At 47.2% G+C, this 25,609-nt stretch overlaps 1 protein-coding gene across 1 annotated transcript in view; it reads left to right on the top strand.

Annotated features, from left to right (window-relative positions):
• LOC137305077 (tenascin-X-like) overlaps positions 1-25,609 on the top strand; it is a 152,094-nt gene that overhangs the window by 56,707 nt on the left and 69,778 nt on the right. Inside the window, 8 exon segments of the mRNA XM_067973854.1 lie at positions 8,711-9,262; positions 9,888-10,268; positions 12,766-13,221; positions 16,222-16,361; positions 16,363-16,504; positions 18,067-18,357; positions 20,855-21,136; positions 22,835-23,134. Of these exon segments, the coding sequence (XP_067829955.1) occupies positions 8,711-9,262; positions 9,888-10,268; positions 12,766-13,221; positions 16,222-16,361; positions 16,363-16,504; positions 18,067-18,357; positions 20,855-21,136; positions 22,835-23,134 (2,544 nt within the window).

Genomic DNA, 25,609 nt, shown 5'->3' with positions numbered 1-25,609 from the left:
GTGTTTCATGGTTCATTCTATTGTTGGGCTGTGTTTCATGATTCATTCTATTGCTGGGCTGTGCTTCATGGTTCATTCTATTGCTGGGCTGTGCTTCATGGTTCATTCTATTGTTGGGCTGTGTTTCATGATTCATTCTATTTCTGGGCTGTGTTTCACGGGACATTCTATTGTTGGGCTGTGTTTCATGGTTCATTCTATTGTTGGGCTGGGTTTCATGGTTCATTCTATTTCTGGGCTGTGTTTCATGGTTCATTCTATTTCTGGGCTGTGTTTCATGGTTCATTCTATTGTTGGGCTGTGTTTCATGGTTCATTCTATTGCTAGGCTGTGTTTCATGGTTCATTCTATTTCTGGGCTGTGTTTCCCGGGTCATTCCATTGCTGGGCTGTGTTTCATGGTTCATTCTATTTCTGGGCTGTGTTTCGTGGTTCATTCCATTGCTGGATTGTGTTTCATCGTTCATTCTATTTCTGGGCTGTGTTTCGTGGTTCATTCCATTGCTGGATTGTGTTTCATCGTTCATTCTATTTCTGGGCTGTGTTTCATGGTTCATTCCATTGCTGGGCTGTGTTTCATGGTTCATTCTATTTCTGGGCTGTGTTTCATGGTTCATTCCATTGTTGGGCTGTGTTTCATGGTTCATTCTATTGCTGGGCTGTGTTTCACGGGTCATTCCATTGCTGGACTGTGTTTCATGGTTCATTCTATTGCTGGGCTGTGTTTCATGGTTCATTCTATTGCTGAGCTGTGTTTCACAGTTCGTTCCATTGCTGGGCTGTGTTTCACAGTTCGTTCCATTGCTGGGCTGTGTTTCACGGTTCATTCCATTGTTGGGCTGTGTATCACGGTTCATTCCATTGTTGGGCTGTGTTTCACGGGTCCTTCCATTGTTGGGCTGTGTATCACGGTTCATTCCATTGTTGGGCTGTGTTTCACTGTTCATTCCATTGTTGGGCTGTGTTTCACCGTTCATTCCATTGCTGGGCTGTGTTTCATGGTTCATTCCATTGTTGGGATGTGTTTCACTGTTCATTCCATTGCTGGACTGTGTTTCACGGTTCATTCCATTGTTGGGCTGTGTTTGTTGGCTCATTCCATTGTTGGGCTGTGTTTGATGGCTCATTCCATTGTTGGGCTGTGTTTCACTGTTCATTCCATTGCTGGACTGTGTTTCACTGTTCATTCCATTGCTGGACTGTGTTTCACGGTTCATTCCATTGTTGGGCTGTGTTTCATGGCTCATTCCATCGTTGGGCTGTGTTTCACGGTTCATTCCATTGTTGGGCTGTGTTTCACGGGTCGTTCTATTGCTGGGCTGTGTTTCACGGGTCATTCTATTGCTGGACTGTGTTTCACGGTTCATTCCATTGTTGGGCTGTGTTTCATGGTTCATTCCATTGCTGGGCTGTGTTTCATGGTTCATTCTATTTCTGGGCTGTGTTTCACGGGTCGTTCTATTGCTGGGCTGTGTTTCATGGGTCATTCTATTTCTGGGCTGTGTTTCGTGGTTCATTCTATTTCTGGGCTGTGTTTCACGGGTCGTTCTATTGCTGGGCTGTGTTTCACGGGTCATTCTATTTCTGGGCTGTGTTTCGTGGTTCATTCTATTTCTGGGCTGTGTTTCACGGGTCAACAGAAAACTTTTTTGTTAGTTGTGAGGTGCATCATATTGGCACAGTTTATAGTATGGTCGATTTTGGGCCAGAAATTTGTGGGTTTGAGCTCCAGGGGTTTAAGCCTCTGATGTAGGCTGACCCTCTGGTGCAGTACTGATGGAGTGCTGCATTGTCAGAGATTCAGTCCTTCGACTGAGGTATGAAGTTCAGGGCCAGGTCTCGCTGCTCCATTGATTTAGCTGGACATGGAAAGATCCTGTGGCACGATTTGAAGAGCTGAGAGATCTCCCTGTGCCCTGGCCAATATTCCCCCCCCTCAACCAAAAACAACAACTTGCATTTATATAGCGCCTTTAACACAGTAAAACGTCCCAAGGCGCTTCACAGGAGCGATTATCAAACTAAATTTGACACCAAGTCACATAGGAGATATTCGGACAGGTGACCAAAAGCTTGGTCAAAGAGGTAGGTTTTAAGGAGCGTCTTAAAGGAGGAGAGAGAGGTAGAGACACTGGAGAGGTTTAGGGAGGGAATTCCAGAGCTTAGGGCCTGGACAATTGAAGGCTCAGCTGCCAATGGTGGAGTGATGAAAACCAGGGATGTGCAAAAGGCCAGAATTGGAAGAATGTGGAGATCTCAGAGGCTTGTAGGGGCTGGAGGGATTTGAAAACGAGGATGAGAATTTTAAAATTGAGACGTTACCAATGAAATCAATAACATTGCAATTGGCCATTCATCTCATTGCTGTTTGTCAAGATCGCGACAAATGTGTGTCAATTAGCTGCTGTATTTGTCTACGTGAAAGTGGTCACTGATCTTTAACTCACTGTATGTGAAGCACTTGAAATGTTTTTGAGGCATCGTCAGACTCGATACAAATCCAAGTCTGTCTTTTCACGGTCCACATTCACTGTTTCGAACATCTCCGCGCTGCTGCTTGTAAGATACTGCAGGCTGTGTTTCATTGTGTGGGTCATGTTGCCTGAATTCCCAGTGGGAGTCGAGGGAAGTGAAAACGGAACTTGTTTCCAGGGGTTCCCAGATTTTTACTGCTCTCCGATTCCATCACTTGTGAATTCCATTTCTTTAATGATATTCCGTTGGCCGCAGATATCGAACTCCTCAGCCAGGGAAGCCTCATCTCACAGACCGCAGAAATAAAAGGACCACTCTGTCCGGCCGTCAGCCTTGAGTGCCAGCTCCAATACTCGACCCTAACGCAGGGAGACTTCAGAGGCCATGTTTTATGAAATCCAGCCCTGGGCACGGAGCCACGCCCGCTGGGAGCACGCGTCAGGAATCCGGGCACGCTACCAAATTCCTGACGCGTGCTCCCGCTTACCGAGGCTCCGCGCACGGAGAGCACTTTCGTCAAATCGTCCGTCACCTGTCTGTAATGGACCACTTGAAGCCTTCCCCGAAAGTGGCCACTGGGGACAGATTTTACAGTCGGGGACGTTATGGAGTGAAATTCAACTTTGTCAGAGGGGGGGCAAGGTGGGCCGCAGAGAATCAGCTGCCAGAGAGACACCCCACCCCAATTTACCTTCCCATTGATGTAGTTGGAAGGAAGAATGAAGGAAAGGACCTGCATTTATATAATGCCTTTCACAACCTCAGGACGGCACATGGTGCTTTACAACCAATGAAGTACGTTTTGAAGTGTAGTCACTGTTGCACTGTAGGAAATGCAGCAGTCAATTTGTGCACAGCAAGATCCCACAAACAGCAATGTGATAATGGCCAGATAATCTGTTTTTTTAGTGATGTTGGTTGAGGGATAAATATTGGCAGGACACCCGGGGGGAGCTCCCCTGCTCTTCTTCGAAATAGCACCATGGGATTTTTTTCCATCCAATTGAGCGGGCAGACGGGGCCTCGGTTTAACATCTCAACCGAAAGACGGCACCTTCGACAGTGCAGCACTCCCTCAGTACTGACCCTTCGACAGTGCAGCGCTCCCTCAGTACTGACCCTTCGACAGTGCAGCGCTCCCTCAGTACTGACCCTCCGACAGTGCAGCGCTCCCTCAGTACTGACCCTCCGACAGTGCAGCGCTCCCTCAGTACTGACCCTCCGACAGTGCAGCGCTCCCTCAGTACTGACCCTCCGACAGTGCAGCGCTCCCTCAGTACTGACCCTCCGACAGTGCAGCGCTCCCTCAGTACTGTACTGAAGTGTCAGCCTGGGTTTTGTGAACCCACAGTCTCTGACTCAGAGGTGAGAGCACTACCCAATGAGCCACAGCTGATTTAGGTCCATGTGCTTTTGGTGGCCTGAAGTTCTTGGACTGACCACGAGATGCAGCAGCTCCAGGTATGGGAATAGGGGAATCCACCTCTTCAACATTCATTATATCAGTCCCCAGCTACTGACTCCTCCTGCATTTCCTTCATTACACTGATTTGCAGTCTAATGATGGATGCAAGCGCCTCAGTTGGACAAGAAGAAGGATTAATGAGGGGGCCCCTTGATCCAGCACGAGAGAGAAGTGATGGGGCTGATTGTAATGGGAACATTGGCACCATGAGTATATTATCGGGGAGTCGCAAGGAAAATAGTTGGGCTCTTACTGTCTGGAAAAGTTGACGGTAAGAGTCCAAGAGGCAGGCAAAGTGAGATATGGTGAGACAATATGGTGGTACAGGGCAGGGATGATATCAGGGGATGATACAATTCACCTGCACAAAGGTCAGAGGGTGTAGGGTGCTCTGTTCAACCTCTGGAGTGGGAGAAGATACATCTGGATAGGGTGCCAGTTTCACTTCCCATGGGCAATTATGCTGGTAAAGGACCTGCATGGGCAAAGCAAGGGCAATGAGGGACATCCATCAATGCCACACACGGTCTTGATGAATACCAGCTCAGATCTGGAATCTCCTTTTTATAACCTTGACCCTTTGACCCAGTTGCAGATATTATCTCAAACCGTGCCAATTACCAATGTGTTGAAGTAAAGTTTTAGTGCTGATCTTTGCTTAAACTCAATACCTCAATCGGCCCGTTCTTGCCTAGACCTGCCTGTCGGGAGATTTTATTCCCCCAGTGGGGGCCTTAGACATCTGTCGATTGGCAGCGTGTTTCTGGAGGGAGATGAGAGAAGCAGAATCGAGCCTTGTTTTCCCCTGGCCCACTCTCTCTGAGGCTGCCTTTCAGAGGCCCACAAAAAGCCTGCTGTGCTGGGAAACCTATATAGAGAGGTTGCTTTATACAGTGCCTTCTGGCAAGGGAGCAAAAAGCAATGGGTGTTAGAGCTGAGGTCACAGCCTGTTGGAGAGTGTTACAGTGAGAAGTGTGTACAGTGTGGTTTCTACTTGTGAGGGGGAGTTGTAAATGAATGTGCACCAGTTCAAGGCATGTTACAGAGAGAGGAACGTTACAGAGAAAGTGTTCACATAACTCCTCATCTGAGGGACTAATGAGTGTTATATCAGAGAGTGATATTGTCTGCGGCATGTTATGGAGGATATTTGTATATAATACGAGGAATTGTGTATTATATCAGAGTTATAGCGAGGGCTCGGTTCTAGAAAGGATGTTTGTTCTCGGAGGGTTATATCCTGCTGTACACTAGATGTTACACTGTGCGATATTATCACTTAACGACTGAGAGGTTCTAACTATCAGGAGACTGTGAGCAGGCTGGGGGTCTTTTCTCCAGAAACTGCTTTTCTTGATATATATTAATGACTTGGACTCGGGTGTACAGGGCACAATTTCAAAATTTCCAGATGACACAAAACTTGGAAGGTAGTGAACAGTGATGAGGATAGTGATAGACTTCAAGAGGATATAGACACCTGGCAGATGAAATTTAACCCAGAGAAATGCGAAGTGATACATTTTGGTAGAACGAGGAGAGGCAATATAAACTAAAGGGTACAATTCTAAAATGGGGTGCAGGAACAGAGAGACCTGGGGGTATATGTGCACAAATTGTTGAAGGTGGCAGGGCAGGTTGAGACAGTGGTTAAAAAAGCATGCAGGATCCTGGGCTTTATAAATAGAGGCATAGAGTACAAAAGCAAGGAAGTCATGATGAATCTTTATAAAACACTGGTTCGGCCACAACTGGAGTATTGTGTCCAGTTCTGGGCTCCGCACTTTAGGAAAGATGTGAAGGCCTTAGAGAGGGTGCAGAAGAGATTTACTAGAATGATTCCAGGGATGAGGGACTTTAGTTACGTGGATAGACTGGAGAAGCTGGGGTTGTTCTCCTTGGAACAGAGAAGGTTGAGAGGGGATTTGATGGAGGTGTTCAAAATCATGAAGGGTCTAGAAAGAGTAGATAGAGAGAAACTGTTCCCATTGGTGGAAGGGTCAAGAACCAGAGGACATAGATTTAAGGTGATTGGCAAAAGAACCAAAGGTGACATGAAGAAAATCTTTTTTTACACAGCGAGTGGTTAGGATCTGGAATGCACTGCCCGAGGGGGTGGTGGAGGCAGATTCAATCATGGCCTTCAAAAGGGAACTGGATAAGTACTTGAAGGGAAAAAATTTGCAGGGCTATGGGGATAGGGCGGGGGAGTGGGACTAGCTGGATTGTTCTTGCAGAGAGCCAGCACGGACTTGATGGGTTGAATGGCCTCTTTCCGTGTTGTAACCTTTCTATGTTTCTATGAAAGAGTAATCGGGAGAGGTGTATAATGGGCGGCTGATCCAATATCTCCTGTTTTACACTCTCAGCCAAAGTTAGAATCATCCCTCTATATGCGAGCTTTCAATGGGTGGGGATATTAATCTCAATAGTCAGCTGGTAATCCTCGCTCTGACAACAATGCTGTTCTGAAAGGAAAGGAACAAACCCAGTTAACAACAGAGAACAGCCAGTAACTATCACTGATAACTAACTAGTAGAGTGGCCAGTAACTATCACTGATAACTAACCCAGAGAGTGGCCAGTAACTATCACTGATAACTAACCAGGAGAGTGGCCAGTAACTATCACTGATAACTAACCAGGAGAGTGGCCAGTAACTATCACTGATAACTAACCCGGAGAGTGGCCAGTAACTATCACTGATAACTAACCCAGAGAGTGGCCAGTAACTATCACTGATAACTTACCAGGAGAGTGGCCAGTAACTATCACTGATAACTAACCCGGAGAGTGGCCAGTAACTATCACTGATAACTAACCTGGAGAGTGGCCAGTCACTATCACTGATAACTAACCCGGAGAGTGGCATGTGGTAAGTGCTCTTTCAAAAAAAGAGTGGGTTATGGAGAGTTTAACCAGTGCATTGATGATAACTGTCTGAAGGAAACTCCTCCAATGGGTGTGTTGTGTAAAACTTTACAAGGACGGTGTTTACAACCTGTGGTCATGGCCATCTCCAATCCACTGGACTCCACTCAAGTACTTGAATTTGTGTCTTGCAAGCCAGAAACTCTTGGTGAAAATGGTTCCTAATCACTCCCCCCCCTCCCTCTCCCTGGTATCTGGCTGTTTATCTGAAAGTTACACGGTGAACTTGTCTGCAAAGCTCAGGGACGATGTTAACCATTTGATTCTGTTTCTTCTCTCCAGGTTCCTCTGTTGCTGTAATCCCAAACCACGCTTCAGTTTCATTCTTTTCCGTACCTTTTCCTTCAGTAGGTTCTTCAAGGATATTGAGAGAAGTGAGCAACCGAAGGTGAGGAGTGGCCGGCCAGTGTGGATCACTCCGCTCCGCTCACTCCAGTACTGGTTCTGTTCACGAGGCAGTCTGTAAATCTCCTGGATTTCCTCTTCTTTTCTTCCCCCAGGGAATCCTTCCTTCCATCACCTTATTTCTTCCCCCCGTTCATTTTACAGTTGTCACCGCAGCATCCTGGGGACCTGGATGAAGTTTGACAGATGTGAGCTCCGCTATACTCGGTCCCCTTTCACCCCCAACCACACCCCCCCGCCCCCCCCCCCCTCCGACCTTGTGATAGAACTAACTGTTTTTAAAGGGCCGCTGCCTTTCTTTGGCAAAATCGTTTTGGTTGGGTTCCCGGAATGCTCAGAGTTACTGATGGAACGAAAAGCTCTCTGGCTCGTGCCTGGGGATGTGTCAACACGGAGACAGCGGAGTGGGTGGGGGTGGCTGTTCTTTGTTCACCCCCAGGCACCGCGCAGGCTACGGCTCTTAAAACAAAATCACTGAAGCCCAGAAATGACTATCGAAGCTCATGTGACATTCCTACGTTAGCGGCTAACCCGTTTAAAATAAACCCGGTTAACGCCCGTGTTAAAAAGGTGCAGGGAGGAATGTCTTGGGACACTCGATCCCACTTCAAGAAACTCCACAACTTAAAGCAGAATGGACCAACTTGCTAAAGGGCAACGGGACCTTGGAAGAGAGCGGGGTTTGACCCATTGACCTTTGATCCTTTGAGCTACGTAGCGAGATGGTGGTTTGTGTTTGGCACCTCCGTTAAGGTGCCTGCCTTATTCTGGTGACAGTGCGATCCTTGGGGAGAATCAGCATTCATTTCACCGGCAGTAATTTCTGGGCTTGAGTCAGCTTCCAAAATAAATGAATGAGGGTTTAGACCCGTCGTCTGAGGAGCCATTGCCTTCCTCTCAGTCCTTGAGTTGAGGAAGGGTGGGGGGTGTATTACTTTGGATGCCTCGTCCCCCAGTTTTCCCTCCCTCCCTGTATGTCACGAGCTGACAGCTTTCTCTCGTTATTTGTATGGTAGTGGAAGGCCCTTTGCATTGATCTCCCCGACAATCGCACCGTCTCTGAGATAAGGCAGGCACCGTAGGGGAACATATCTCCATCTCGCTACTAAGCTCAGTGGGGTCAAAGCTCATTGGGGTCAAATCCCACTCGTTGGGTCAAAGTTCACTGGGTCCAACCCCGCTCACTCCAAAGGTCCCGTTGCATGTTCACAGGTTTGTCCATTCTGCTTTAGGTTGTGGAGTTTCTTGAAGCGAAATAGAGTGTAGCTACCAGGAGCGAAAGCTCTTTCGTCACAGCAGGCGGTGAGCGCAGGATTCAGGTCATTCTTCATGTTTAAAGTGAAGGTCACAACAGGTCAATGGGCAACAGTGTCGTTCTGCCCCCTTGTCACAGGCGCACGGCCACAAATACTTAACGTCAGCTCTGTTTTAACAGAAGGTCTCACCCAGCGGGAATTGACTGGCAGTCACTCAACGCAAGCAGTGGCTGCCAATGAAAACCAATTCATCCAGGACATATCGAGGGCCATCTCCAGAAAGATAGCGGCCGCTGACTTCCCAGCCAATGTGGGCGTGACAGCGCGATCTGCCATTAGACGCTACCCGGCGTTTACCAGAAAGCCTGCTGGCTCTCCCAAGGTACTTCTTGCTTCCCCGCCTTCCAGAGTCAAAGTCAGGCTTCCCATTGGAGGGGTGGACGCTTCGGAGAGGGGACAGGAAACTGAGGAGTCCAAAGACAGACAAGGCCCCAGTAGGAAGACACAAGAACGCAGCTGGGTAGCAAAGTGGAAAATAGAAGGTCCTGGAAGGAAGATAAACGGGTCCCCTGGGACTCCCTCGATGTTTAGGGGAAGGAATAAACTTGTTGGTTCTCCTTCTTCGAGTGGAGTGCGAGGATCTTCCGCTGGTGCCAGGCGAATCAGTGAAGGACCCGAGACCTCCCCACACTCACGGACATCTGTACCGACCGTGCAGGACATTCCCGGAGGTATTTAAACACAAGCACCAGTCAGCCAGTTTCCTCATGTTACTTTACCAGGGTTCAATTCCAGATTATTTACATGTAAATGAAATCAAAGACATTCACTATTTATTTATAATAACGAGGAGAAATTATTTTTACGCAGCGAGTTGTGATGATCTGGAATGCGCTGCCTGAAAGGGCGGTGGAAGCAGATTCAATAATAACTTTCAAAAGGGGAATTGGATAATTACTTGAAGGGGAGAAAATTTGCAGGGCTATGGGGAAAGAGCAGGGGAATGGGACTAATTGGATGGCTCTTTCAAAGAGCCAGCACAGGCACGATGGGCCCAATGGCCTCCTTTTGTGCAATAAGATTCTAATTAAGGCCAGGGAGCTTATGGTGACTTTACTAAGCCATTTTTGTTCAATGGGATTCTGGAATTCCTTCCAATTTCCATGAAAAAAGTGATGAGCATACTAAAGCAATGCTGAGGGATTAAGGCCCATTCGTAACTTTTGAATCACACTTTGCACTCATCATCACTTGGAAGGTGGCCTCAAGGCTAATAATCACACACATTGTACAAAAAAAACTTATTTCCAAACAATAATTGACCTTTCATCTTCTCTCCCTCCATTTCCTTTTTAGCCGGGAAGGAAAAACCAGAAATCGATGTTTCATTCCAAATAACTTCCAATATCCATCAATCTTCTCTCGTGAGGCCCAGTGAAGCTCCAGTTTCCAACACTTCAGTCACAGGCTCCAAGGAGTCTCGAAACCCCCTCGTGTTGGACACCACGTCCAGTCGTTACCGGGTCTCCTGGGAGGTCACCAAAGGCTTGTTTGATACGTTTCTTCTAAGTTACAGAGATACTTCCACAAACGCTGACCTATCCCAGGTGATCCTGGACGGCAGTCAACGGGCGACCAACGTAACGGGTCTAATCCTTGGCAAAAGTTACGAACTTTACCTTCACGGAATGTCCCAGGGCAAACCTTCCCAATCCATTAACATTACAGGAGCCGCAGGTACTTGTCTCTCAACTTTGGTGTTTTCTTTTCTTTCCTAGGTAACGATCATGGTTGGCCATCTCTCTGATGTGCTGGATGTTATCCTTAACTTAAAAAAAACATTTTTTTTTGAAAAGGGAACTTCAGAAGGAGTTGGCGCTGGATTGTGATATATTTATTTTCCTACCTCACTTTCAAAGAAAAGGTACCTCATGACCCATACAGAACAACAACAACCTGCATTTATATAGCGCCTTTCATGTAGTAAAACGGTCCAAGGCCCTTCACAGGAGCGATTATCAAACATAAATTGACACCCAGCCACAGAAGGAGATATTCGGACAGGTGACCAAAAGCTCGGTCAACGAGGTAGGTTTTAAGGAGCGTTTTAAAAGGAGGAGAGAGAGGCGGAGAGGTTTAGGGAGGGAATTCCAGAGCTTCGGGCCCAGGCGGCTGAAGGCACGGCCGCCAATGGTGGAGCGAAGGAAATTGGAAATGCTCAAGAGGCCAGAATTGGAGGAGCGCAGAGATCTCGGAGGGTTGTAGGGCTGGAGGAGGTTACAGAGATGGGGGGGGGCCGAGGCCACGGAGGGATTTGAAAACAAGATGAGAATTTTAAATTTGAGGCGTTGCTGGACCGGGAGCCAATGTAGGTCAGCGAGCACAGGGGTGATGGGTGAACGGGACTTGGTGCGAGTTAGGATACGGGCAGCAGAGTTTTAGATGAGCTCAAGTTTATGGAGGGTGGAAGATGGGAGGCCGGTCAGGAGAGCGTTGGAATAGTCCAGTCTGGAGGTAACAATGGCACAGATGAGGGTTTCAGCAGCAGATGATCTGAGGCGGGGCGGAGACGGACGATGTTACAGAGGTTGAAGTAGGCGGTCTTGGTGATGGAGCGGATATGGGGTCAGAAGCTCATCTCAGGGTCAAATAGGACACCGAGAGATACAGACAACCGATTGGGCTGTGGAGGTCACCTTGGGAATAAACTGTGTATTCCATCACTGACACGTCAATATCAAAGCTATGGTTGGCCATCTCCATGTATAAAACAGTAACACATATAATAAAACTTATTATACACAAGCTTATTATACACAGGTTTATAACACAGGGGTTTATTGTACACAGGGGTTTATAGTACACAGGGGTTTATTGTACACAGGGGTTTATAGTACACACGGGTTTATTGTACACAGGGGTTTATAGTGCACAGGGGTTTATTGTACACAGGGGTTTATAGTACACAGGGGTTTATAGTACACACGGGTTTATTGTACACAGGGGTTTATAGTGCACAGGGGTTTATTGTACACACGGGTTTATAGTACACAGGGGTTTATTGTACACAGGGGTTTATAGTACAGGGGTTTATAGTACACAGGGGTTTATTGTACACGGGTTTATAGTACACGGGTTTATAGTACAGGGGTTTATAGTACACAGGGGTTTATTGTACACGGGTTTATAGTACACGGGTTTATAGTACACAGGGGTTTATAGTAAACACGGGTTTATAGTACACAGGGGTTTATTGTACACAGGGGTTTATTGTACACAGGGGTTTATAGTACACGGGTTTATAGTACAGGGGTTTATAGTACACAGGGGTTTATAGTACACAGGGGTTTATAGTACACAGGGGTTTATTGTACACGGGTTTATAGTACAGGGGTTTATAGTACACGGGTTTATAGTACACGGGTTTATAGTACAGGGGTTTATTGTACACAGGGGTTTATAGTACAGGGGTTTATTGTACACACGGGTTTATAGTACACAGGGGTTTATTGTACACAGGGGTTTATTGTACACAGGGGTTTATAGTACAGGGGTTTATAGTACACAGGGGTTTATAGTACACAGGGGTTTATTGTACACGGGTTTATAGTACAGGGGTTTATAGTACACAGGGGTTTATAGTACACAGGGGTTTATTGTACACGGGTTTATAGTACAGGGGTTTATAGTACACGGGTTTATAGTACAGGGGTTTATTGTACACAGGGGTTTATAGTACAGGGGTTTATTGTACACAGGGGCTTATTGTACACAGGGGTTTATTGTACACAGGGGTTTATTGTACACAGGGGTTTATAGTACAGGGGTTTATTGTACACAGGGGTTTATAGTACACAGGGGTTTATAGTACAGGGGTTTATTGTACACAGGGGCTTATTGTACACAGGGGTTTATTGTACACAGGGGCTTATTGTACACAGGGGTTTATTGTACACAGGGGTTTATAGTACAGGGGTTTATAGTACACAGGGGTTTATTGTACACAGGGGTTTATTGTACACGGGTTTATTGTACACAGGTGCATGATGTGTTTGCTTGAATTGATTTTGAACAGGGAACTGAACACTGTCCTGCTGCTATTTTAATTTCAGTCAAAAACACTGTTTCTCCAGAGGATAAAGAACGCCTCATGAACTCGCCAATGTCTTTGTCAATTAACAAGTAAATATTAACGGAACTTTCTTCCCTCCTTTTTCAACGTGACATCCATCAGTGCCGTGGGAAGATGAAACCCCGATGGTCACAAATGAGGATTCAACTCCCCTTCAAACGGCACAAGTAGAAACTCAGGAGGAAGGCAGCGAGGAAGGCAGTGAGGAGGAGGAGGAGGGGGAGGAGGATGAAGAGGAGGAGGAGGAGGAGGAGGAAGTGGAGCAGGAGGAGGTGGAACTGGAGCCAAGTGCTCCCTCTAAAGTAGGGCCGACGGACCTGGAGAGCTTGGTGATTTTGAACGTTACCTCTGAGAATCTGACTCTGTGGTCGACGGCAGATCCCACGGCCTTCAATGATTCTCTCATCGGTTCCAAGAACTCCACCGCCTTGAACTCCTCCGATGCACAGGTTCCTGGTGACCTTCGGCCATTTGACCTTACGGGTTTGACCCCTGCCGCTAACTCTAGCATTACCTTCCAAGTTGTGACTGATCTCAAACTCCCAACTCCTCTTACAGGTAACTGACTAACATTGGATTTATCGATTGATTCTCTCCACACAGGAAGCTATTCATTGGACACTTTCTTATCCACAGGAAAACCGTTTTGTTGGACACCCTCCCTCTCCGTTCTTTACAGGTTGCTGTAACATGTCTGCGTGTCTGTATCTTTTTATAGGCCTGTACTGAAGAAACTACATAAAGTTAGAGATTGGGATTTTTTTTCTCTTCATGCTGCATAGGAACAAGAGTAGGCCATTCAGCCCCTCGAGCCTGTTCCGCCATTCAGTTAGATCGTGGATGATCTGTATCTTAACTCCATCTACCCGCCTTGGTCCCGTAACCCTTAATACCCTTACTTAAAAATCTTTCGATTTCAGTTTTGAAATTTTCAATTGACCCCCAGCCTCAGCAGCTTTTTTGGGGGAGGGAGTTCCAGATTCCCACTCCCCTTTGTGTGAAGAAGTGCTTCCTGACATCACCCCTGAACGGCCTGGCTCTAATTTTACGATTATGCCCCCTTGTTCTGGACTCCCCCCACCAGAGGAAATAGTTTCTCTCTCTCTCTACTCTATCAAATCCTTTAATCATCTTAAACACCTTGTACACTGGCTTTAACCAGTTCTTACTGGTTAACATATATTTTAGGCGAGGGGTGTCGTTTACCTAGGCGACAACTCGATGGGAGGTAACCATCCCAGAATTGTCTTAAAGCAACATTGCCGGCATCTTAGGGATCTCAGTGATGATTTGCTGGTGTTGATCTATTGCAATAGATTTTCCTGGTCTTGGATTATCTGTGCGAATGCAGGAGAATCGGGTGGACATAAATGTGTGGTCCTAACAGAATCAAGGAAGGGGATTGTTGTTTGTGGCTCTCTCACCTCTGAGTTCAAAGGTTGTGGGTTCATGACCCACTCCAGAGAATCAGCTGGGATCTCTTATGTAATGTTGTAATTGAAAATCAGGAAATGGCAGACTTGCTAAATATTTACTTTTATATTGGTCTTCACAGCAGAGGAAGGGGTTAAAGTATCAGAGATACGGAATTTAAAATAAATCAAGGGGAGGAACTTACTCGATTTAATATACGTTGGTAATGGAGAAAGTAATATATATCATGAAACAACTGCGTTTCTTTAAAGCTACAATGTATTTTTGATTAACGGATTGTTGCAAGTAAATCTGATCAAATGATGATGGGTTTGGATAAGGTAAATACGGAAAGGCTGTTTCCATTTGGGAGTGAGTCGATAACTGGAGGACGTCAAAGTAAATCCACATCAAAAGAACGAAGGGGGAGGTTAGGGGAGTTTATTTTTACACAGAGGGTTGTTGGGATGTGGAATGCCTGACCAGACACAGAGGGAGAAGCAGAATCCAGAATAACTTTTAAAGGGGAAGTGGATAAATATTTGAAAAAGAAAAATATTAAAGAGTAACGGGAAAGGACAGGGGAATGGACTGAGGGGAGAGCTCTTTCAGAGAGAGGGAACAGGGGCGATGGGCCAAATGGGAAAGGACAGGGGAATGGGACTGAGGGGAGAACTCTTTCAAATAGAGGGCACAGGGGCGATGGGCTGAATGGGGAAAGGGTAGAGAAAAATGAGAGCTCTTTGAGAGAGTGCACAGGTAAGATGGATCGAATGGCCTCCTTCTGTGCTGTGAAGTTCTACGACTCCATTATTGGCACATTAGTCAGGATCGCTGCTCTAGCTTACATATTCTGGGTCTCTGGTTTTATATCTGGGGGCATTGAAGGTAAGAACAAGGAAGTAATGTTGGAATTTGTACAAGGCATTGGTTAGACACAGCTGGAGAATTGCATTCCAGTCCTGGGAATTCCAGATAGGGACGAGATTCGAACCATGGAAAGGGTGTGTCAGCGATCCACTGGAATGCCAGGAAGGAGAGATTATAGATGGGACTTTAGATGGAAGAGTAAGTGGGGATCTAATAGAGGTTTTGAAGATTTGGAAAGGTTTTGCAAGGGTAAATAGTGTGAGATTGTTTTCCACCAGTTGGTGAATCGGTAACAGGGGGAGGTATAAACTATCACTAGAAGATCAAAGGGAGAAGTGAGAAGGAATACTTTCACACAGAGAGTTCTTGGGGCATTTTACCCGCAGGGCTATTGAGGCAGAGACTGTACCAACGTTTAAAAGGGAGTTGGATAAGTATAGATAAATGGGATTCAAGTAGCTAGCTCCAGGTGGGGTAGTACAAGTACCGATATGAAGGGCTGAACTGCCTCCTGTGCTGTAAGTTCTGTTTCAGTCAAGGCAGCAGAGCGAATATGGCTCCTTCCCTGAATGAAAACAGCACCTTGGGATAGTCAGGCCGTGAGATCCCACATCAGCAGTCCTGGGGCACCCTGGCAATGCATGTTGGGAAATTCCGCACTTGGTCGTGATTTTCCAAATAGTAGGGGGAGTGGGGGAGGGGAGGGGAGGGGGGAGTGGGGGAGGGGAGGGGGGAGTGGGGGAGGGGGGGAGGGGGAGGGGGGAGTAGGGGAGGGGGGAGTGGGGGAGGGGAGGGGAGAGGGGAGTTGGGGAGGGGGGGAGGGGGGAGGGGGAGGGGGGAGTGGGGGAGGGGAGGGGGGAGTGGGGGGAGGGGAGGGGGGAGTGGGGGAGGGGAGGGGGGAGGGGAAGGGAGGGGAGGGGGGAGTGGGAGGGGGGGAGTGGGGGGAGGGGAGGGGAGGGGGGAGTGGGAGATGGGTGGAGAAGAGGGAAGAGGGGCAGGAGGGAGATGGAGAGGGGTAGAGAAATTCCCTGACCTGAGTTCTCAGGTTGCACCAGGGCCGCCGGGCCTGAATATCTCGGTCCCTCAAATGTCCTCAAGTGTCGAGCTCATTAACAAATAACTTTCTTTCTCAACTCACTTTATTTCCTACATCTTCCAGAACTAAAACTCCTTCTGCTCGTTCAAACAAAAAAGATCTCTTGCTGGAAAGGGGTGGGGGATAAAAGTGAGACCCTCACTTTCCTTACTTTGTTTTTCTTTCCTTTTGTTTTTTAGTCTCTTCAGACCAGGTTGCTGGGTTTACCAACATGACGGTTAAAGATATTACCCCCAAGGCCTTCCGCCTGAGCTGGAAGGTTCCGGAAGGGGCCTTCGACTCTTTTGTTATCCAATACAGGGTCTCGACGGGATCAGCTGCGCTGGCAGGAGCGCAAAGTGCAGGGCCGTTTCCGTTCCGCTGTGGTGAAGGGCCTGAGTCCAGCCACTGAGTACGCGGTGCACCTGTATGGAGTCCGAGCTGGCCGTCGCAAGGGACCCTTCACGATGCTCGTCAGCACAGGTAACGGTTAAAGGCACACCTGGGAAGCAGAGGGCATGTGTCCCCAGTAGTCCCTCGGTGTCAATCATCGCAAACTCGCCTTCTGAAAAGAAAGACAGAGTTGCATTTATACATACAGCACCTATCACCATCTCAGGAGGACCCCGAGGGCTTTCCAGCCAATGAAGTACTTTTTCTGAAGTATAGTCACTGTTGTAATGTGGGAAATGCGGCAGCCAATTTGTGCCCATATATCTAATTGAGAAATGGGATTGTCAGCTGTGACTCAGTGGGCACACTCTCACCTCTGAGTCAGGAGGTCATACCCTCTCAGGTACATAGGAACAGGAGTAGGCCATTCAGCCCCTCGTGCCTGCTCCGCCATTTGATAAGATCATGGCTGATCTGTGATCTAACTCCATGTACCTGCCTTTGGCCCATATCCCTTAATACCTTTGGTTGCCAAAAAGCTATCTATCTCACATTTAAGTTTAGCAATTGAGCTAGTATCAATTGCCGTTTGCGGAAGAGAGTTCCAAACTTCTACCACCCTTTGTGTGTAGAAATGTTTTCTAATCTCGCTCCTGAAAGGTCTGGCTCTAATTTTTAGACTGTGCCCCCTACTCCTAAAATCCCCAACCAGCAGAAATAGTTTCCCTCTATCCACCCTATCTTTTCCCCTTAATATCTTATAAACTTCGATCAGGTCACCCCTTAACCTTCGAAATTCTAGAGAATACAACCCCAATTTGTGTAATCTCTCCTCGTAACTTAACCCTTGAAGTCCGGGTATCATTCTAGTAAACCTACGCTGCACTCCCTCCAAGGCCAATATGTCCTTCCGAAGGTGCGGTGCCCAGAACTGCTCACAGTACTCCAGGTGTGGTCTAACCAGGGTTTTGTATAGCTGCAGCATAACTTCTGCCCCCTTGTACTCCAGTCCTCTAGATATAAAGGCCAGCATTCCATTAGCTTTCTTGATTATTTTCTGCACCTGTTCATGACACTTCAATGATCTATGTACCTGAACCCCTAAGTCCCGTGGCCACTATTTCGAAGAAGAGCAGCGGAGTTCTCCCCGGTGTCCTGGCCAACAGGCCTAGACCAGTGTTTATGCTCCACAAAAGCGTAAATCTATCAGGATATCCTTCTATTCCTTTCTCCCTCATGCACCTATCCAGCTTCCCCTTAAATGCGTCTATACTATTCACCTCAGCTACTCCTTATGGTTCCACATTCTCACCACTGTCTGAGTAAAGTAGTTTCTCCTGAATGGAAATGTAAATCCAGGTCTTCCTGTCTTCCTCATGAAGAACACACCACAGGTACTTCTGGTGCAGAGAAAGGTCATCCCTATCTTTCCAGGGGAATATGATACTTTATCTCCATCTGCTCTGGGTGTCAGACGAGGCAGAGTCGAGCTCTCCTCAGTGGAGATTACTGAGGGGTTTTTATTTTTTTGTTTTTCCTGTTAGCTTAAAATGCATGGCCATTGTCAAAGGTCATTTCATGTTCCCCTTTCACAAGGGATGGATGCAGCTGTCTGACATTTCGTCTGCTTTTTGTTTCTTTCCCCCTTTCAGCTTCCACAGACAAGGACAGTCCGCGGCAAAATAAAGTAGGCGGTCTCTCGGTATCTAACATCACGGCAGACTCCTTTCAGCTCTCCTGGATCTCAGAGAGTGACTTTGACTCCTTCCTTGTCCAATACGGAGCTGAGGAAGATCAGGACATGCAGAGCCTCACGGTAACTGGCGACCGTCGATCGTCCATCATCGCAGGCCTCAAGCCTACTACCGCGTACACGGTCTATCTCTACGGGGTCTCTGGTGGCCAACGCACTAAGCCATTGACTGCCGTCGCCACCACTACAGGTAACATTAGAAACCAACCAATTTCCTCTTTCACCAGAGAAATATTGACAGCACTGATCCGACAAAGAGCAAGTCCTACATGGTTCTTTCTCTGCTAGCCTTTTGCTTCACAGGCCAGTCTTTGTTATTTCAGGATGATATCTTGCAGAATTACATAGAATCTGCAGCACAGAAACAGGCCATTCGGCCCAACAGGTCCATGCCGATGTTTATGCTCCACACGAGCCTCCTCCCAACCTTACTGCATCTCACTCTGTCAACATATCCTTCTGTTCCTTTCTCCCTTGATTTTATAGAGCTTCCCCTTAAATACATCTATGCTGGTCGCCTCAACCACTCCACGTGGTAGCGAGTTCCACATTCTCGTGGAAAAGTGTGGGGATGGGGAAACGGGGGGGTTGGGGGGAGGGGGGAATGATTTGGGAATTGCTGGCCTGCACTTCCAATGGACCCAGGAGCGTCCGCTCACCCCGACGTTACCCTGCTCCCCGCCGTGTAGCAAAGAGCCCCTCCCACCGCTGGTCCACCAGGTGCCCGCACGGTGGTGACAGATCCCACTGTACTCCCCCCACCCACCTCCAACTAAGTTCAGTACTTGCGATTTGGAAATTGTGAACACCCACTGAAGCTGGTCTGATGGGTTTTGTTTTTTTATGATCCCCACGATATAAATCTGCTAAAAATGAAACCATGCAAAGAATTTTTAAAAATCTGCTTTTGATTGTACAACTTAAACAATTCAGGACCTCAGTCTGTGCACGGTGAGATCTTAATTAATTATTGGCAGTTGTACAGTTTCAAATGATGCTCCCTGGGGGCAGATGGATAAACATTATCTCATTAACGCCAGCACGGTTTTAACTGTTTCGTTGCCAGGACTAGAACAATTTCTCCTCCTTTCCCAAATTGACCCTCCCCTCCGCCCCCCCCCCATGTGTGTGTGAGATGTCTCTCTCTTCCAAATGACCTCCTTCTAATGGGACAGCCAATCAGGATTAGCCGTTAATTTGGCTGGAACCCGAGGCTGGAGCCGTTCGGTTCTGGTATCCCATGGTGCATCAGTGAGCCATCTGGCCAATCCTGATTGGCTCCTTGGCTCACCCCCCACCCCCCCCCCCCCTCAAACAGATGGAGGTGAGGGGGAAGAGAGTCGGAATGTTCTGATATCCCAAGGTCAGCCATCGAGCCAGGGAATGACGCAAAAAGAAACAACAGTCAGTTGAGAGCACCGAGGAGGGTTTGAGTGAGATTTTGCCCGCGATTTTATATTTAGGAAGCCCGAGGAGTCTACCGCACTAAAGAGGCATCTCAGCTCTGGAATACCAGAGGCCCAACTAAATCCAGCCTTGGATACAATCCAGCCTCTCCCTCGTCATCCCCTTCAGCACAGTGTGATGGAGCACGGGGTTCAGCTACAGCTTAACCGTTTACTTTCTCGGCAACGCAGCAAAATATTTGCTATGTTTGGACGGCACACAAACCTGCTGTGGAAAATTAACGTTAGCTATTTAGCCACAGCTCTTCCTGCTGATGGAATGGGGTCTACGGGAGAGCAGGAGGAGCCTGCATGGTAGGCCGTACACAGGATGTAACTTGTACGCGGGACAGATTTGGAACTGATAACCCAGAGCACATATGGTTCGCTGTCCGAGTTATTTTTTGATTTAATGCGGAACATTTCCTGGTAATTTTCAAGAGATGAATCATTTGCGACACATCCATGGCCTAGAGATTGCTGATGGTGATAATAGAAGATGAAGATTTAACATAGCCGCTGTCTGTTGCTTTAGTTCCAGGCATTAACCCATTTCTGGTATACGTTAGTGTCATGGTTATTGGTCCTGAAACCAGCAACTCGAAGGCGGTGAGTTCAAATCCCATCACGGCCAGTTTCTGTTTTTATTATTCATTCTCAGGGTGTGGGTGTCACTGGCGAGGCCAGCATTTATTGCCCATCCCTAGTTGCCCTTGAGAAGGTGGTGGTGAGCTGCCGCCTTGAACCGCTGCAGTCCGTGTGGTTATGAAATTGAATTCAATAAATGCGAGTCTTTGCGCGCTGGCACCAAACGGTTCACTAAATGTCCTTCAGGGAAGAGCATCTTGTCGCCCCCCCTTTACCTGGTCCCACCTACACGTGACTCCAGTCCAACACTACCTGACTGACTCGTTTTAATGCCCTGCGAATCGGCCTAACACGGGTCACCCCGGTTGTAAAACTATCGTCATGAGTCACAATTTGTCAGGGCGTCTGGGGATGAGCAGTAAATTCGAGCTCACAAACACCGCCCACATCCCTAGGGCAATTTTTTAAAAATACCTGCGATAAAGGAATATCGTACAAGATATCGAGTGTTGATCTGATCTTAGCTCCAACCGTAATCTCTCGGCTGATATGACACAGTACGAGTGAGTGTCAGATCAACACCATTAGGGTCCAGGGTGAATAATCCAGTAACAATTCACCTTTTCTCTTCTTCCCCTTTTTTGACTTCCACAGATCAGGACTTGACAAAACTGAAAAAGCTTGGCCCTCTTTCGGTCTCTAACGTCACAATTGACTCCTTTCAGCTCTCTTGGACAGCAGAGAGAGGCTTTGATTCCTTTGTCATACAGTTCAGAGTCCCGGGCTCTAAGGTGGCACGGAAACGCACGGTAACTGGCGACCATCGATCCTCAGTCATCACAGGCCTCAGGCCTACTACCAGCTACAGAATCTTTCTCTACGGGCTTTCCCGTGGCCAACGCACAAGGCCCTTGACCGCTCTTGTGTCCACCAAAGGTATATTTTTAACGGACGGATCCCTTAGACCTTCAAAAACAGGGAACGCGTTTCCCCGTCCTCTTCCTCGAGCCTTTGCTGTCGTCCCCCTCGTTTTTGGCAATAATGCTTGTGACCCTGAGGGGCACGGACTGCATGACAGGTTCACCCCGGGGTCAAAGGGCAAGGCCTCGCTCACTCTAGTCACTCCAGGGAAACCCAACCTCATTAAAAAAAAAATCCTCAAACCCCCCCACTTGCATGAAGCTTGGAAGTTCACCTGGATTTGGCCCAAGCTGGGACTCAACGTTGGAAGCTTTTGTCTCCATGTGTGATTGGTTTTCATGAATATATATATATATATTTATCTATGTCTGATCTATATAAATATAATCCATCATTGCTACAGTTTTTTGCATGCACTACAGATTGTTCTGATGCACTGGAACCCATTCTTCACTTTCAGGACCATGTCTTCAGTTTGGCCGATGTTTGTCCATCACTCGCTCCCGACTCATGACTCACTGTCGATCCCTGTTGATTCCATAACATCATGGCTGCTGAGGGGGGAAACTGCGGGAAAATCTACCTCTGTTTCCGTCATCTTCTTCCAACTATTTCACTTCACTCTTTGTTGACTAAATAAAACTACAAAGGAATTACTCCCATCATCTTGCACGCTTTCTCTCTCAGACCCGGGGATGGTGGATCGGGCCGGGCAAAATGTCACTTAGTGCTTGGCCAGCGGCTTTACGGATAACACTTGGTCTGTGTGGCCTCCTGGACTGGTTCCGATCGCCTGAGGGGGCCAGAGAGGAATTTTCCAGTGTATTTTTTTCCCTTTATTGGCCCTATGGTTTTCTCTCTGGCTTTTTGCCTCTCCTAAAGGATTACGTGGCAGAAGGGGAGGGGGTGGGGGGAGGTGAGGGGGGGATGGGAAGGGAAGGGAGGGAGGGAAGAAGTGTCTAGTCATGATGCCCCGGCCATCATGAGGTGTGGAGCAGGCTTGATGGACCAGCTGGTCTTTTCCTACCCATCATTTTCGCATGTTCGTATAAGAATTCTCTACCCCAGAGGGTTGTGAATCTTTGGAATTCTCTTCCCCAGAGGGCTGTGGATGCTTAGATGTTGAGTATAACCAAGACTGAAATCGATAGATTTTTGGACACTAAGGGAATCAAGGGATAGGGCGGGAAAGTGGAGTTGATGTAGTGATGTATTCAGCACCATCCTTATGGATTCTATAATCACTGTTTGAAATCCATTGGTTTCTAAGGTGATCCTATAATAACACACCGGGGGGAGGGGAGATAATCTTGGTCTCTCTATGATTCATAAGTTGGACTCTCATTTGCGCACTGCGATCCACAGGGGTTTCACAAACTCATATAACGCGATAAGAGGTGGATTCTATACATTAGCCTGGTGCTGTCAGTTTGAAGTTTGAGGTGGGCGCTTTACATTTGCTACAAGAAGTTGACTCTGGCTGGGTCAGTGTATCGATCAGACCAGTCCCAGCAGCTAGTTCAATATAACGTTATCAAACGTAAGGGTATGTGGAGCCAACAGTGGGGTAAATGGAGCTGCCGTACGGATCAGCCATGATCTGATTGAACGGCGGAACAGACTCGAGGGGCTGAATGGCCCACTCCTGTTTCTGTGTAAACCCGGACTAATGATCATTCTGTTGTTTAACTGCGATGTGAATTCTGTTTTTAGCTTCCACAGATAAAGACGGAATCAAACTGAGAAAAGTGACAAAACTGGGCGCCCTGTTGGTCTCTAATGTCACGACTGAATCCTTCCGACTCTCCTGGACAGCGGACAGGGCCTTTGATTCTTTCCTTATACAGTATAGCGTGCAGGGGTCCCAGGATTTGCAGAACCTGACGATGAATGGCAGTCGGCGATCTTCCGTCATCACAGGCCTGAGGCCTACTACCAAATACACGGTCTATCTCTACGGGGTTTCAAGTGGCCAACGTACAAAGCCATTGACCACTGTCGTAACCACTAAAGGTATTAACTCACACAGCCATCCAGTCATTTCCACACAAGGCTGTACTGTACAATGCCATCTATCTTAGTCCAGAGAGACACCATCAGGTTTCATTGGGTTTTCTGTAGTGAATTAGCCTGTGATTGTTCACGGCCAATCCTTCAGTCATTGAAATGTTCATCCCGCCCACCTCTTTGCTGAATGACAATGCTGGGATACATGCTGTGAATTTAAAATAAAATTGCTGGACTATAACTTGGTGTTGTAAAATTGTTTACAAATGCTGGGATAGGTAGGGCCGGAGGTAGAGGGGATGGGAGCAGGTACAGTAAGAACAGTAAGTCAACTGATCTCTCAAAACTAAACAGAAACATCTGGAGAAATGTGTACGATTGAGAACTGCAAGGTGGGAAAATGAAAAGTGTTGCAGTAAATAGAGTGAGGCAGGAAAAAAAGATCTGGATTAATAGTTAACAAAATCAGTGAAAGCATCGTTCCAATGGGAGAGAAGGAGTGGGAAAGGGAGATTAAAACATGGAGATGTGTAAGGTTCACAGAATCCAAGCTCGGGGGAAGAATTCTCTACCCCAGAGGGTGGTGAATCTTTGGAAGGGGAGGGGGTGGGGGGGAGGTGAGGGGGGGATGGGAAGGGAAGGGAGGGAGGGAAGAAGTGTCTAAGTCATGATGCCCGGCCATTAGTGAGACCGACCACATATAGAGTGTCATGTCCGATTAGTGGAAAGATAAGTGGCCTGGGAGAATGTCAAACCAGGAGATGATCTGTGAAGGGAGGCCGTAGAAACTTGATACAGAGATCAAATCCTGAACTAAAGAAGAGAATTAATGAGTCGATTCTACGGAGTTGTGTTGTGGCAAAACAAAAAAGTAGGGGAACCAGAGGTTGCAATTGTGAACCGAAGGAGCCTTTGAGCTAAACTTTGGGAATAAGTATTTCACGGTTCAGGCTCTCTAGCTGTGGTTTAGATTGCCACCTAGTGATTGTACACTGGCTACTGAAGAATTCAGCAGAGAATTGGGTTGATTCTCTGCTCATTGCTCGATGATGGGCTGGGCTGAACATCCTTTTCCTGCTCTTGCATTCTGTGTCCTTATGGACCATTTGCTAACGATGGCTGTCAGTATTTATAACATTGCGCTCTCTTCTTCCACTCTCATCAAATTTTCCATCCTTTCTGAACAAGCAGAGCAGAATCAGCGTTAGCAACCAAATTGTCCCCTTTCCAAAGGGTTTGGGCCTCATGGATGTGGCTGAATCATTCTCAGGACTGTATGGGGGTGATTTTAACCCCCGAGAACGGGTGGGATGGGGGCGGGTGGGAGTTGAAAATAGTTGTTTTTTTGAGTTGCAACCGCAAAGTTTTCGGACTTTGCATTCCCCGTGGGAAGCCTGGACTTTACCCGCTGACGTTAAACCCAGTAATAAAGCCGGGTTACGGTCGCGACCCAAAAAACAACTATTTTTAACTCCCGCCCGCCCCCAACCCACCCGTTCTCGGGGTTTAAAATCACCCCCTTTATATCTGATCTTCTCTTTCCTTTTCAACTCTGAAAGGGAAAATTTTGCCTTTGACCGTGAAGCTGCAGCCGGTAGGGATGAATTTCCTCGGCATTTCTGGAATGTCGTATTGGGGAACGAGGAGGTTACGTTGTAAGCTGGGGTTTGTCAGTGTTACTAAGGGAATCAGAGGTTGTTACATTGTTCCAGGCCAGGGTTTGTCAATGCTATTAAGAGAGTCTTAAGAATGCTTAAGGCCGTGCCTTCAGCAACCTGGGCCCTAAGCTCTGGAATTCCCTCCCTAAACCTCTCCGCCTCTCTACCTCTCTCTCCTCCTTTAAGATGCTCTTTAAAACCTAACTCTTTGACCAAGCTTTTGGTCACCTGTCCAAATATCTCCTTATCTGGCTCGGGGTCAAATTTTTTCTGAAGCACCTTGGGAGCTTGCTCCAGGGAGGAAGGGAAACGAGGAGAGAGAAGTTGTAATTCCTGGCCAGAGTTACGCACGTCCTGGCAATCAGTTCAAGGAGGCACGGCAGAGTTCTTGGGTATAACTGGGATACGGTCCTGGGGAGTCAAAGTGGAGGGAAAAGTGAGGAAAACATTGATTTCAACAGTTTGGTTTTGTTTCCAGTGGTGAAATCGACCAATTGTTGGGTCTTGTTGTTTTTTTAAAAAAAGCATTTGGACCCAGCAACAAAATAATATTGAGTTTCGGGTCCTGTAATTTCAATAAAGCTTTGTTACATTGGTGAGTTATTTTCTGGTTTCAATTTCACTACAAGGAATTCCTGGTCATTAATGGGAACTAAAGGAATTCTGAGAGTTAGAGTTATCCCACAAGAGTGTCCAGAGTGGAAATCCCATCAGTCTTCCTGGGATTTAACATTGTGCAGGGTTGATATCAATTCTAATCTCACATTTCTAGACCGTCTTTGAGTTTAAGAGGTGGTAACAGAGGTTCTATCTACTGGACATT

This window comes from Heptranchias perlo, chromosome 39 (genome assembly GCF_035084215.1).
Source record: "Heptranchias perlo isolate sHepPer1 chromosome 39, sHepPer1.hap1, whole genome shotgun sequence".
Classification (NCBI taxonomy): Eukaryota; Metazoa; Chordata; class Chondrichthyes; order Hexanchiformes; family Hexanchidae; genus Heptranchias; species Heptranchias perlo.
This window is presented reverse-complemented; position numbering and strand designations above follow the sequence as displayed.